General features: G+C 37.2%; 1 protein-coding gene across 1 annotated transcript in view; it reads left to right on the top strand.

Moving 5' to 3' along the window:
- Positions 1-16,108, top strand: part of LOC309580450 (cadherin-6) — a gene marked incomplete at both ends in the record, with an annotated part of 44,855 nt that overhangs the window by 18,182 nt on the left and 10,565 nt on the right. The window contains 5 exons of the mRNA XM_082294435.1: positions 3,489-3,783; positions 5,214-5,333; positions 7,299-7,466; positions 8,981-9,168; positions 10,610-10,863. Of these exons, the coding sequence (XP_082150561.1) occupies positions 3,489-3,783; positions 5,214-5,333; positions 7,299-7,466; positions 8,981-9,168; positions 10,610-10,863 (1,025 nt within the window). The remainder of the gene's footprint in view (positions 1-3,488; positions 3,784-5,213; positions 5,334-7,298; positions 7,467-8,980; positions 9,169-10,609; positions 10,864-16,108) is intronic.

The raw sequence follows: 16,108 nt of genomic DNA, 5'->3' as shown, positions 1-16,108 counted from the left end.
AAACAGAGTGAAGCTATAAAATCTTGTATTGGCTAGCAACAGTCCTGCTAAAAGCATCTGCGGTATAATTTATGCACATACTTCATTACAGCAAACTTTCTTTGCAATGAGGTGTCTGGGTAGTGAAAAATAACTTCAACTTAAAAGGAAAATGGGGTTGTTATTACCATTCATGTCATCCTCGTAGCCTCACAGTGGTGCTAAGTTTTATATACAAAACCCATCAACTGTATTTTTAACTACATCTTACCTCCAGGCCTTTCATCAAGACTCAATTTGCACTATTTTTTTTCCTTTAATTTTATTTGAATTTTTTTTTTTTTAACCTGGTAACAGTAGCAATTTCCCTCTTCATATAGGTCACACAAAGAAAATATTACTTCCAAGATAAACTGATACTTAAGAAAAAGTAAAAGAGAAGGTTGTCTTTACCTGGGTAGAACTTTTCTGCCAAAGAAAGAGTCAAGGACAGATAAAGTAATCTAAAATAATAAATCTTTCTTCTTTTTTTTTTTTTTTTTTATATTTTCCTCACAAAGGAATGTTACATATTTATTATCTTTGAGAAATCTTTCTAGAGATCTGCTTGGCTTTTTTTTTTTTTTTTCTGAATAGAAGGGAAAAAAATCCAAACTATTTTGGTAATATAGTCATTGTCCCAGGAATTAAGCAGGTGATACAGGTCTGTCCCACAAGTACTTTATGGTGAGAACTATCCTCCTTTACTGTAATCAAATAAATTTCAGTCATACTTTTAGAGACCCTTTGTGAACCAGGTTCATGAGGCCACACGTGATGATACGCAGTAAGTTCATTGTTGGTTTGAAGAACAAGCATTCAGCCAGCCTTAACTCTCTGTGATACACATGTAGGACATGACCTCCCCCAGGTCAAGTTCTCACAATAAATAATCCACATACAAGCTGGCTAACTGAGCACTGAGTTTGTAGGAAAGCTGTAAAACTAAAGATACCCAAGTTGGAAAGGTTTATGTCAGAGGGAGCATTTTTTTTCAAAAGTTAGTGATTTAGATGGAGGTCTAAAGATTGAACCTTGGATGAGGATCATCTCATTCTCAGTGTTGATGACACTGAGATATACTTTGTCTTGGTATCCAGAATCACAGTGGGTCTTACACAGGTGGGTTAATTTTGGAGGAGAAGTGGAAATTTAATAAACAATTGACATGAAAATACCAAGTTTCCATTTTTAGTTCTTTAAGTAGTCTAGGCTAGTTAAAGAATATTATGGAAAACTATTCCCAGTGGTTCCAACACCTTTTCTATCTTGACCTTTTTTTGCTGCTTTGTTCGTTGAAACCAAGTTTAATTAAAATGATGACAAAAATGAGCTTGAGAGTTCAGCCTTTACCAAGTCTCAAAACAGCACACTATTCCATGACTCATATGAATTAATAATAGTCTGTTACTGAGGGCTGTTTTTGTGCCATTCTGATACAGACAAAGTTAAACAGGCTTTCAAGGCAGACAGAAGTTGAATTTTTGATGTGAAACAATCATAAAAATACACAGTTTTAAAATAAAATTATTTTCATGCCTTTTCTGTTGCAGGTTGCCTTTAAGGAAAGTTCTATTCAAACAACCTATTGAAATTGCATCCTGCAGTAGACTTCTAGTCTGACTTCTGAACAAGCTGGTCTGATAGATGTTTTTTAGAGTCTGAAGTTATGTCTAGTAAATAATGTAATTCCTCTAGGCCCCCCGGCCGAGGAAATTGGCTAACTGAATAGGACTCAAGAGACCTGAACTCTATTCCAAATTTCAAGCCTAGCCTTCTGGGAAACTTTGTTATCCAAAAACAGAGCAAATGGTATTGACTGGTTTTGTGAAGGGATGTGAAATCTGTTTATGAAAAATTCTGCCCAGAACCTAGTTATTGCTATTCTTATTATCAAGAGAAAGGGCTCCGTGCAAAATTACACAGAATACCCATTTTCTCCCTGAAGGAGAAAATTAAGAAGAGCGCTTCAGCATGTCTGCTAATGATTAACCATGCCAAAGTTACAATATTTTGTATTATTGGACAGTCTTGGAATGCGTGGTGACAGAGAGTTTTACCCTTAAAGGCAGAGTTTTTGCATGGAGAATGCTTTCTCTAGGGATCATTGGCATATGCACACACAGTGGAGCTCTGTGCCACCAAGTGTGTTGTCTGTGGATTTCTGATCTGAGCAGAAAGTTGGAGGAATCCCAAAACATTGACCATATGGTCATGCTGGAGGCTGCCCTTCCAGCATGGTAGGGGCATAGCCAGGCACTGCTGGAGTCTATGCCAAGATTTTTAAATCTACAAATCTTTCTGTCCTCTGCATGCTGTCCAGCAATGCTAAGTGCTTTGCAACATGCTCAACCAGGGTTTTTTTTTTTTCTAACTTTTATTCAGGAAAAGAGAAGCAAAGAGCTGGTTGAAAAAGTCCAGCTCTTCTGACTCATAAACATGTTTTCTCTATGAAAGAAATTATTTCCAGGAATCTGCTGCCTAACAGGTTTTTTTTCCCATTAGTTTCAGTACCTATGCTCTTTGGAAGCCATTTTAGTGTTTCATTTTGTTAAATTTTTATTTTCTGTAACAATAAAATAAATTGTAGTTGAGTAGCCTGCATTTTAAGGCCGGGGGAATAAATAAGGCTTTATCGAAGGAATGCCCATAAGGGTATGATTTAGTCAGTTACATGTTTTGTGCTACTCAACAGCATTTCAAGAGATGTGGAAATCATCTGGGCAAATAAAAGATGATGGTTTGGGCAGCTCATGCTTTGTATGCTAATTGCCATCATTCTCTTCTTTCCCTTTCCCCCACCATGTTTCAGCTTTGTCCATGCCCCTTTGGATAAGGCAACTGATCACTTCCAGTGCTGTAATGGTCTATTATACCTGCCTGCCTCTGCCCCTAGTTTGCCAGATCTGTGAATGCATGTATTTATCTGCTGTTTGTATATGTGTTTGATAGATTATTTTATTGTACACTAGGTGATATATTACATAATGTCCATGGTGCATAAGAGCCAAGCACCCGGAATTTAAACTCAAGAAATAGCTTGACTGGCCACTTTTTAATTCTTTTCTTACTTCAATTCCCAAATCCACTGGTTTTCCACTGTAGGATATCATTGCCCTATATAATATTCCTAGTATTCCACCTAAGCCACTAGCATTTGGATTTGATTGATGTATATTTAGCTTGGGAAATTGGTCTGCAGCTTCACTTTGTGGTTATCCTCAGGCAATTTCTTACAATATTGCAGACCATTTCAGTTCTGACACCAAGACACAACTCTATCTACTCACTGCTTCTACTATAGTATCAACTCATTTCCCAAAAGCAGTGTACAGCCTTCTGGCTGAGTATTACTGATAGGAAAGCATATATCATGATATCAGTTAAAGTATCTAGAATTGTGTCCCAAATATTTATTTATTTATTTTCCTTTCTTTTTTTTTTTTTTTTAATTCCCATTTCACCACCAGCTGCATTCAGACCAGGATAAAGGAGATGGATCACTTAAATACATCCTTTCTGGAGATGGAGCAGGAGACCTCTTCATTATCAATGAAAACACTGGTGACATCCAGGCCACAAAGAGACTAGACAGGGAAGAAAAGCCTGTATACATACTCCGTGCCCAGGCTATAAACAGAAGGACTGGAAGACCAGTGGAACCAGAATCTGAGTTCATCATTAAGATCCATGATATCAATGACAATGAGCCAATGTTTACAAAGGACGTTTACAATGCCAGCATTCCCGAAATGTCAGATGTTGGTAGGTGCTAACTAATAACTGATTTCAGTGTCTGGTCTGGCGTCTTTCTGTGGAGTTATTGAAGAGCCCAGAGTTTACAAGTGTTGAAGAGAGACATCTGTGGTTTGAGTCTGGAGTAATAGCACCTCAGACATTTAAAAAACATAAAAATCCAGGAAAATAGTGGCAACGATTTGCTGGAATAAGAGGTGTCAGCTGGGTATGGTCCCTCTGTTTTAGCACAAAAAATGCATGTTGATACCGTCTGGTTTAATGTCAATGAAAGTGAGTCGAGCTCTTTTACACAACCCCGGAGTTTAACACACATTGTTAATATGGTTTAGTAGCAGTGTAGTAATACGGTATTCCATGGTCACCTGTGTCAATACCACTTCTAGATCTGTTCAGCAACCCTTCTTTAGTTCAGGAAAGTAAACAAAATGGAAAAGGGTAGGTAGAGAAGGGGTTGTACACATTTCTGTCACCCACTGGTTCTCAGATATGCCATTAACTTCCTATAACCTTTGTTGTTCTTTCCATTCAAAAAAAAAAAAAGAGCTCCAGAGTCCCTTGAAGTCCACTGAAATATTTCTATTGATTTAAAATATATTGAGCTGTAAAAATCCATTAAGACAAGAAAAAGAACTTCCTTGGAAAATTATTTTAAGATGGGATCTTTTCCTGAGAAGTTGACAGGTTTTGATTCTTTGATTCTTAGGGAGATGATTTTGATTTCTTTGTCAGAGAGCAATGGATGGTTGAATTCCAAGAAGCACATTTCTAATTTGAAATAATGTCCAGGGAGAGAAGTATTAATTAATCATGATCAAGAATGAGATTAAAATAAAGCTCAAGCAATATGAAAATAAAGACTTTGGGGCATACTCTCTCCCCTCATTCATGGGACTTGTCATGTGGATGAAAACTCATCTGGTGAAGTGAGAACCTAGTATTCACATTTTAATATGTGAACACCGTATTCACAAATGGTTTTAAATGCCAAAATCTAAGCTAACTTTTTGTTTCTTAACACTTTGCCTAGGATTCAACACCATTTCTTTCTCTAGAAGACACATGAAAAACTATATATACATTCCTCTGTAAAATACATTATGAGCATGAGTAAATTTGCAAAAGTATATTTTTGACCTAGATTCAGATTCCGAATGCTTTCAATATCTGGAGAAGGGTGCATTTCTGTTTCCTTCATGAGAAACACGATGAAGGATCCACATATCAATAACTGTGTGTTTGAATGAGTTGAGAATAAGACAGGTATCATTTTGAGTTTATGTCCTTCATGAACAGAGAAAATTCTACAAAATAAGATATTTCTAACTTCCTGCCACAAGTCTAACTTGAACATGAATTATTTTTTTCTCTACATCATAAACTGTCTTGGCCATGAAAAAAACCTAATAATTTTAATTTTTTTTAATATTTCATTGCAGGTACCTTTGTTGTGCAAGTCACTGCAACTGATGCCGATGACCCTACTTATGGCAACAGTGCTAAAGTTGTCTACAGCATTCTCCAGGGACAACCATATTTCTCCGTCGAATCTGAGACAGGTCAGGGGACCTTATCTGTCATTCTCTGACAATGTCTGTAATTCAAAATGACATGCTAAGCCAAGCTAGGATATATTAGTAAAAAAACTTTGAAGAGATTACTTCTTACTCAGTGCAAAATCTGACAAATTTAATAGAGTGATGCATCTGTAAACATGACAACTACAATATTTTAATCTTACCAGAAAAGTCTAATAAATACAATTAGTACTGGATGTGAATCAGTTTTCAATCATTTTTAACAAGCAGTGGGTACGGAGACTGCAGTGGATGCTTAAATTAAACCAAATAGGTTGGCTTTTAGATGAAAGAGAGCAACAGGTGGGTGTGGAAAAAAGTGCTTAATCCTCATAGATCTTGATAATGGCTAAATTAAGACTAAGGGTTTGTTCAGGTGAGTTTTTTTTCTCCGTCTGCTTCTTCAAAACTTGTTTAAAGTAATTATAATTTCTGTACATCTGCAACATATCACTTTAATGCTAATTTTATGAAAGAAATCTTAATTAAGAGTAATGATGGAAGAGGTAAAATTGACTGTTGCGCTAAACTAGAAGATCACAAATAGAATCCCAAAGTTCTGAGTTCTGTTTTTGGAAGATGTTTAAATTATACACAGTGACTCGAATTTTTAATGGTCTGACTAACAGACAGCTTTGGAACCTGTGCATGTACAACATACATATTCTGTCTGATTGAATCTGGTGTACCATTGACTACCTGAGAATATAGGTAGTCTCTTCCCAAGCTTTCTGACTAAGTTTTCCGAAAAGAAACAAACAATCTCAAGAAACTCCTTCAGTGGAAATATCCACTGTGTTAGGTCGCTGGAAGCTTGGGAAATTGGTTCTCCTCAGCATGCTTACAGGAAAGAAATAGATTATCCCAGACAATCAGGTTTAGGATTGTTTCTTGCATAAATCTTAGAAGCTCAGGCAGGGAGAAGGAAAGAGAGACTGTATGTCTCAAACTGAAACCTGAGCTGAAAAGGGTGTACACAGTTCTGAAAAGGGAGAGAGCCAAGTTCAAAGGGAGCTTCCCTTCAAGCATAAGGTGTTGGATAACACAAGCCAGGATTTTTGTACTGATGCACTTTTTCTGACTTGGACAGTACAGTATGTGCTCTTCCAGACTTATAATAAGGATAAAGTAGCTGGGAGTTCACCAGTAATAAACTTCTATCAAGAGGTTTTTATGGGGCACGGGAAGCTAAGTAAACCACAGTCTTGATCTTCCTGCCATGGAAATCAATTGCAGAACTCCTAGAGTGAAACATGTCTCTTTCAAAGCCACTGTGAATTTTGTCATGGATTTCCGTACTTGAATTTCACCCCTTTTGCCTACAAAGGAGTCAGTTCTCACCTTAAGAGACCCAGTGAGAAGGCAAGCATTTTGCTTCATGGTAAATCTGAATGATTGAATTTCAATAGGAGTTGGCTTTATAACTGATACTTGTGCCTTTGAAGAAGGAAGTGACTGGCAAATCGTTTCAATCGATGTATAAATAGAAATATATATACTCAGGCATGTTTGGATGCTCATAATGTTCTTAATTAATTTCTCTTCTTCCATTTAATGTTGTTGCACTCTTTAATGGTGTCTTGCTGAAGTTAGCTCTTCTTTTTTTTTACCACATCTGTCAAAATAATGAACAAACAGCCTTTTTCCAGTTCAATAAGAAATTTTAGCATGGAGCTGAAAGAGGGTAAATAGTTATGTAAAATAACATGGCTCACAAATAACTAGAACATCTTTCTGTTGGTACCACTAATACTGTGTCTGTCACATAGGCAGTAGCCTGAGATGTGGCATGACAAGTCTGTAATTTAATGAACCATCTCATAACAGTAAATATTTGTACTGGGCAAAGTTTACTTACTACACAGAGACTGTTTTGTTCTTTTAATAAGAATTTCCATCAAAGTCACTACCTGTGAACTCCCCACTCTTTAATTTTCATGTTTACAGGCATTATTAAAACTGCTTTACTGAACATGGACCGTGAAAATAGGGAGCAATACCAAGTGGTCATCCAGGCTAAAGACATGGGAGGCCAGATGGGCGGATTATCAGGAACCACCACCGTGAACATCACATTGACTGACGTAAACGACAATCCACCTCGCTTCCCCCAGAGTATGGAATATTTACATTCCATGTTGTAACACTAAAATGGACAAAAAATGGTTCTTGTTTTGTTTTTTGTTCACCTTAGATGTTGTTTTTCCATTGTGAATTTATTGAGTATCAAACTTGCTTTAGAAAAGCAAAAGAGAGCACGTAACTAAGTAATAGCATCATGCCAAGGTTAATTGCTGTAACTGGGAAACAAATATTTAATATTTTTACTCCATTTGCAGTTGAGTCTTGAGAGGTGAATTAATATACAGAAACAGCTTCTGTTTTTCCTATCTGTTAAGTAACTCTGATCACCGTAATCTGTATTTCTTGTTCGCTATTATTTCTTTCAGACTTTGTGATTGATTGCAGTTTAAGGTATCTGTTGTAATCGAATATATTTAAGTTTTGAAATAAATGTATTTAAGTATGCAAAAATACCCCAAGAGCAAATTCAGTAGAAATAAGTATTTGTAACCAGAAAGCATTTGCTTCAATGAATTTTCCTATATTCTTTGCATACAGAAAGAAAAGCACATACATAAATATATCAGGTATTTCTGCCTATTTACTTCCCCTGTCTCAAATAATTTGGTAGATACATGTGTGATACTTATGGGAATCAATTGAGCAAGCTCTCTTAGAAAGTAATTCCTACTAATGACCATTCATTGCCTTAAGGGATTCAAAGTGATTCAGCTTTCATCCTCTTTCCCTCTCTTTACCTCCTTCTTTCTCACTCTATTTCTTTCCTTTTTTACTTTGTCTAACCACTGCTCTCTGTATGATGTGTGTGTATCACAGTGTCAGTGTGTGTCAAAGTCAAGAGCAGCTGTTACAGAAAATAATTGCAGATACTATCAGACAAATCAGTGAGCTTTGGCAGTTAAGTCACTGGGAAAGTTATTGGAAGCAACTTGTCATTTAGGTTCAAAGTCTGTTCTTAGCTGTGGGCAAAGAGTTTCCATTTAAATTAGAGCAACTTAAGAAGAAATATAGCACTCTGCCCCCAATGAGTTAATTATACATCTCTGGGCATAAGCGTCTTCAATATAAAAGCCAAAGATACAGCTTCATAATGCCAACATTCCACAAGTAGCTTTTTTCAGACAAGAATTCAATGTAGTACATTTTTAATAGGCATTTGAGCTGGATTCAGCTTTAGTGTTACTAAGCTGCACTGGCTTCTGACAGTTCTTAATATTTGCCCTTTGGCCTCAAGACATTTTTCGTACACAATTCTGATATGGCCAGCAGAGACCATGAGAACGTCCAGAAAGGGACATCTGTTGCTAAAGTTACATGTTTGTAGCAAAACAAAATGCCCTTCCTCCATATGAGAAAACAGATAGGAAAATAAGTAACTTTTATCCACATGAAAGTATGGCAGAAGCTGAAGGCTTTTGCCCCAGGAAGGCCTGTGGACACAGTGACTCACGAACTCGCCTGCACATGCCGAGCCTGGACAGTGGACTGAGAGGTGGTGTCCAAAGCGCGTTGAGACTGACTAACCAGATTTCCCTCTGCTGCAGGCACGTACCAGTTCAGAGCTCCTGAGTCTACGCCACTCGACTCCCCCGTTGGCAGGATAAAAGCTAATGATGCTGACGTGGATGAAAATGCAGAGATCGAATACAGCATCACTGAGGGGGATGGATATGACATGTTTGGAATTACCACAGACAAGGACACACAGGAAGGAATTATAACTGTGAAAAAGGTACACATCTTAACACGCTTAATCCCAGCCTCTGAAACACCAGTCAAACCTTTATCTAGCACATATTTGTTTTTCATTTTTAGTGCAACGTGTAGTTTTTGTTAATTTGAACTCTTATCTGTTGGGAATCTCTACATTACCTATGTAAAGTTTCTTTTATACAAGCAATTGGTATCCGTCCTCTTATACCTCCTGTACTAAACCAATGCACATACTTTGGAGGACCTGAGAGAGTAAATTACCTAAGGAGTGTGATGCAACTGAGAAAAAAATTCTACAGCCTGAACATACCCACAGAAAAACTCAAGGAAGCACCACCATCCAACTGTGATTTTCTCCCTATGATGCTTACAGGATTTGCTCGCTTAGTAGAAAATACTGTGTTAAGACCACAGAAACAATGAGTATCACATGGCCTATTTTGCATTATCAGAGGATGTTGAATAGTGCAGCTATAATATATTACAGTACATAGACAAATTTCTTTTGACTCACATTTTGTAAAAATGTAATAAATCTATCAGCATGCTTCAGAAAAAAAAATCACAGTGACTTGCGAGATCACAGTGGACATCATCTACTAGGTTGCACATTGGTTGTCAGAAAAGGTTTGAGAAATATTGTTTACAGTGGGTTATCAGGCAAACTTGATAAGGTTACAGATATCATCCTTCATCAGTTCAAGTTCAGTCATCACTAGATAGACATTGTGTAGATTTTCCGAGCATGCACTTGCTTGTTGATATCAGTACGACACCTGTCATTACTTGTTTTTTAGGAGATGCCTTCCAGGGGCTGATTATGATATCAGTCTAACTCCGTTTGTATTTCTGTCTGTTGCTGACAGAAGCTGTGAATCTTCTAAAATGGAATGGAAAAACAGGGTGACTACTCTGTCCCCACATTTCTCCCAAGTAGTGACAAGGAGTCTCTAAATACTGTTTCTTCGTAGTTTTAACAGAGTGTACTATAGTCATAACCTATCATAAAATCATGTTTAGCTTTGGCTGTAGGTGGCCTTGGATATCCAGACACTAGATGTCACAGTGTTTCATTTCAGTGATGGAATGCCAGTATCTAAACAAGCAATACCTAGAAAATCTTCCTTCCTTTAGTGTGTGGTGCTTATGGGCATGAAACAGATAAGAAATCATCAAAATGCCAAAAATGACAGAACAACAGACATGAAGAGTTAAGGCTATATGAGAAAACTACTTGGTGTTTAGGAGTTCCTGGCATAGAATTCCTTGAAAAAGTAGTTTGCTTCTTAATGTATTAGCTGGGCACACTTTCTCCTTTCTTTTAGCATTTTAATTCCAGTTCAGGCTCCTGTTACCTAGTGCAGGCCTCTCCACGACTTCCCACTATTCATCCTGCTCATCTGGCTGAGAATCACAGCAATCCCCACAGGCTTCTCAAACTCTTTCTTGTTTCTTCCCAGGCACTGGATTTCGAAAACAAAAACTTGTATGTTCTCAAAGTGGAAGCTACCAATACTCATGTGGACCCTCGATTCCTGTACTTGGGGCCATTCAAGGACTCAGCTACAGTCAGAATTCAGGTGGAGGATGTAGATGAACCCCCCATGTTCAGCAGACCAGCATACATAATGGAAGTGAAAGAAGATGTTCCATTAAACAGTGTAATAGGAACAGTAACTGCTCAGGATCCAGATGCTGCCAAGAACCCTGTCAAGTAAGCATATACTAGTTCAGCTTGTCTGTAAATTTTTTACAGCTTTAATTTTGCTTTTATTATGTCAGCACACACAAAAAAATCCTCATTTGTAACAATGTGAATTGTAGGGCATGCTTGAATATGGAGTATTTTACATAGTAAATGATCTCTCACGCTTGGGCATGTTTAGGTATGTGTGAATGTGTTTGCATGGCTTTTGCAGTTTGAATTATATCCTAATCTCTTCAATAACTAATGTATGGGGTTATTTCTACCATGAAAAATGTACTGCAAAAAGAGCACTAAGAAAATCTTAGTATTTTCCTTCCACTTTTAACATTTTCCAGTGCAGCACAGTGCATCCTCTTGGCTATATGACAGGGCGGTGATTCAGCAGCCTTTTCTTCTTCCATCTGTCCAGACCTGCTTAACAGAGGCCACATTTATCTTCTCTAAATTGCAACTAGAAATGCCTCAAAATCAGCTCATGTGCACACACAGGCTCTGATCTCACCTATATCAGTGCAAGGCTTGTAAGATAAGAGTCAGTCTCATGAGCTTCATAAATTAAACTTGCCATGAATCAATAAACTGTTCTTAGAGGAAGTGGAGGAAATGTTAAGGTTGGAGTAGCTATACCTAAGACTTCTTTTTTTGTAAATTGTGTATTGTTTCAGTGCATGCTTAATGTGCTTGAGTCACACTGGATAGAGTGTTAAAGAACTTTTAAATAGTTGTGTGCTTTAATTAAAGTTCATTGCTACTGACAAGGCAGCAAGAGGAGGAATTGAAAAGTGCAGCAATATTAAATCCAGGTCAATTTTCAGCAGGTTTCTGAGTTGGGCACCTTGGAAATTCAACAGTAGCCTTTGATCATAATAGAACAGTGCAGGTTTAATAAAAATCTAGTCCATCAATACTTTACACTTCTGCAAACTACTGTCTTTCATCAAGATATCTTACAATGATGAGTAAGTTTTAGGCTCTTAGCTCATCTTGTGAAAGTGGTAAATATTATAATTTTAATTTCCTAGATAAAGATGCTAATTCTAAAATGTTTCTGGCAGAAACTCCCTCTGTCTTCAGTTTGCATAGCATGCCCTACACATGAATTCTAGTTCAAGACTATACCTTCTACCTGTAATCAAGGTTTTCTTAAATTTGTATCATGACATGCAACAATTACATGCCATTCTGGGCCAGCAGAGCTCAGTCACTTAAAGAACAGCATAATGTTTTGCCAACTTTGGTGAAGCCCCGGGACAGAATGTACATCTTTCATAGCACATTTTCATGGACATGCTAGCATGAAGGTGAAAAATTAGTTGGGGTGACACGCTGGCCCCTTGCAGTCTTCACTGGAACCTGCTTTTTTATATCTAATGGTGCTGGAGAGTAAGGGGAGCGCTTCCCTCCTTCCCTGTGGTGATAACTACAACCATTTGCATTTCACATCAGCACCAGCTCCTAATTATAAGTGATTTACAGTGGATAGGGACTATGCTGTTCATTGTTGAGTACTGCCTGCCGGCTCTTTGCTATTAATTGAATGTGTGTGCTGAAACTTACCTAACTTTCAAAGGGCAGTTCTTTAATACCGTATAAGTACTTTGCATATTTAAGTACCGGATAGTTACTGAGCAAAAATTAGTAGAAGTGTCAAAACTGATGCAGTGCAGCGGAAAGCTTGTCTGCTTTTTACCTTAATAGCATGCCACAGCCAAATGCAAGGAGAAGAAAAATAACAATGAGAAAGAGGTTAGAGTAATAGAAATAAACATAGCAAGAAAAAACATGAAAATCAGCAAGAGAGAAAGGAAATCAGCAGAGAGCAGTAGCCTGAGAGATGTTAACTTGCAATAAATGTAATTTTATGGTGCTAATATCTTGGGCATCTGCTAGAATTTAGGGGCATGGGTTGAGTCTACATCTTTTTGACAGGGTAATTTTTTTTTTTCTATCATGCAATAGAGATGCGAAATCTGATTTTCACTCTGAGCTTCGGGGAAGATGCAATTAGACTGTATATATATGACTTGTCACTTGCTTGTCAATTTTTCTTGACAGTTAAAAATAAAATCTTTAGACACTTGATATTACATTGAAAACCTTCCATTTTCTCCTCTACTCGAGTGAAGATTTCTCTTCTTAAACAAACTGAGCCCTAACTCTGTTAGATGAAAGCCCCTTTGATCTTCCATTAAAGGAAACCTTCACAATATCATTATGAAAATGCATTATGAAAAATTCACACACATTCCTTCCTGACCCACAAATCTTCCTGACTTGTGGTTACATTAGACAGCAAGCTGCTGAACATCACAAGACAATGAAGCGATAGCAAAATGAAGCGGATATCTGCCCTGGCTGTAAGACTGCATAACCATTTGTGACCTGTGTACTGGTAGAGCGAAATTGCCTCAGCCTAAGTCTTATAAGTAAGTTTTGCTCTGACATGACATTGAGAAAACACAAAAAAGCACCAGTACATGTTTTGCTATATTTGAATGTGTCCATGTGTAGTAACATTAGCACACTCCCGAGTAGCACTGTACTGTCCAGCTGTGTTATAAAACAAAAGTTTTGCGTTCTACTTGTGTTTGATCTACACAGAAATAATATGAACCACTGCATACTGATGAAAAAATAATGCTAAACTGGCACTGCTGTATTGTACATCAGATCTTTTAAAATTGTTAGCTGAGTTTTTTTGCTATAGTAACTCCTCAGAGGCATAATGAAGTTCATCAGTCACTGGAACTGTCTTCCTGCTGTGATTTGATTTACTAAAGTATCCCAGATGAAAATGATCTGCAAACAAATGTAAGGCTAAATTTTGTTTGTGTATTTTACTGACAACATATTTGCATGTGTTAGATTCTTTTACCCTTCCCTTCTTCCTGTTATGTACAAGGAGAGACTGGAGTCTGCATAGATACTTTTTAACTTCCTAGCTTGTCAATTCTTCAAAGCTTGAAAGAGATGAAGTCCTGAAATCTGACAAATACACACCAGTAATTTCATTAAATAAATGTAAAAATTAGTTTGATGTTGTCTACTTAATTCCTACTAGGTTGTGATCCAGAAGTCAGAATCACCACCAGTTCAACATAATTAAAAATCCTTGATCAAAAGAGACTGGATTATGCAAACTGAGAAACAGAAGTGACAGTCTACCTTATTAAAATCATCCTTCTAGACCAGATTTAATGTTATAATTGGAATATACTTTATATGCACTGGCCTTGTATGTATTTTCCTTGGGATATGAAGAAATAAAATTAACATTCCATTAAGAAACTGTCTCTGCTGGTTTTATTTTTATGAGTTGGAGTTTCCGCTGTACAAATGACTGAATATACATACGGCTTTACAAATACTTTAAAATTTGTAATATCTTGAAGAAAAAGTCTTCAATGTTACAACCCTGGTAATCTTAGAAAAAGTCCAGAACTTTTTTTTTTTTTTCCCCCTTCCAGATACTGTACCAGAGATTGAATTTGGGAAATCTTACAAAGATAGTGATTGCAATACACCAAGGCATTAAAATGTGCTAAGACAGTGAGATATTTTAAGTCCATTCAAAATATGAAGCTGGAGTGAAAGTAAAATTGAAGAAAAAACCCCCAATGAACAGACAACTCATGCCTAAAGCTAGTTGCTTATTTAAATGTCTTGCTGAATAAGAGTCTGAAACATAGAATTACAGTTAGCAGGAACAGCTAATCTATGGAAAATCCTGATATTTCATTTCAAAGAAGAATACAGAATCTAGATTTAACTGCAAAATGGAAATGCCAAAGTATTACAGCTGAAAGATATGGAAATGAGCTACAGAATATCTGAAAATAATTGAATTCAGAAGATACCAACATAATATCATATAAAAGCCTGAATGAATGAAAGTTAAAATGAAATGTTTACCATACCAAATACTTACTTTGTCAATATATAAAAGAGTCAGACCAGTTGGTATAAACTTGTTCCCATTAAACATTTCAGCCAAGTCAACAGATTCACACCTGGTATTTAGATTTGGACAAAGCAACACTTTTCAAGCTGATGGTAATGTCACACTGCTGCATAAAGGAACTAAGTTAGGGACACCACAGCTGACTTCTGCAGCCAAAATTGCAGTACTGTCAGTGAAGTGACAGCAATGAATGAAAACTAAATCTGGACTCCTGAAGACCTAGCAAGCTATGCCTATGCAAGTCCTACCAAAAAATGTTAGCTTTTTGTGCTAGTACCTTTGAATGTCATTTGGGTGCTTCCCTAGGAATTTAACATGGAAGAAGGAAAACAGTTTAGTACAAATAACTAATACTTGCCATTGTTTTGTTTTGAAAAGTAGGCTACACGTAAATTCTTATTTTAAGACCTAATAAGTCTAATTTGCTGTAGGCATTATATCCCACTTTTTTATTTGCAAAGAAGGAAAAAAAATCAGAAGATAATTAGCAAGTTAGTTTTAAAACTTGTCAGAATCACAGTTCAGCTGGTTTCTTCTGTTCCCTTCTTCTTTCCTGCAAGATCTTTCTCAGAATTTAAGAGACACTGCACAAGCACTAGGAAGGCTGTGCAGAATAAAGGACATGTCTTGCAGCTGCTTCTAGGGCAGAGCAGGGGAGAGAAATTTTTCTTCAGCCTCTGAGTTCCCCTGAATTCTGTAGTGGCAGTAAACTCTGCCAGTCATTCTCCTGGCCCAGTTTTCATCTGACTGCTTACCAGCTCAGCCATTATCTTTACCCTTGTTTGGACACAAGGCACAGCAGTAGCTGCCTTGTCTCCATTGACGTGGCCTGCAAGGAGAGCAAGGGAGCACACTGGGCTTCCTAAGGATCTGTCCTGGATTGTACGTGAGCACACAGTTGGGCTGGAAACAAGAGCAGAATAACGCAATTGCATTCTTGCTTTGGCAACATCAGAGACATATTTCTGTCAAAAGTTCCATAATTTATGCAAGAATTTTCCCTTCAGGAGAGATGAAACCAAGTCACAGCATTTGGATCAAGGTGGTAGCACCCTCTCCCGGGAACTGGAGAGTTCTACTTTTAAACTTGGATTTAGTTCAGGGGAAAAAGCAAAAGATCAGATTGAAAATTTGAATCTGTATTTAAACTCTGAGCTCATCCAGAGCTTGTTAGCATTCATTTTCACATACAGATACCATCAAGCAGGGCTGAGAATGTTAGTTTTAATGAGTTACAACAAACCTTTGTGTGATATGTACCATGGAATAATGAATCCCTGTTCCGTGCTG

The sequence above is a fragment of the Coloeus monedula genome (genome assembly GCF_965178545.1).
Source record: "Coloeus monedula genome assembly, chromosome: 1".
In the NCBI taxonomy this organism is placed as follows: domain Eukaryota; kingdom Metazoa; phylum Chordata; class Aves; order Passeriformes; family Corvidae; genus Coloeus; species Coloeus monedula.
Note: the sequence above shows the minus strand (reverse complement) of the source record. Positions and strands in the feature narration are given on the sequence as shown.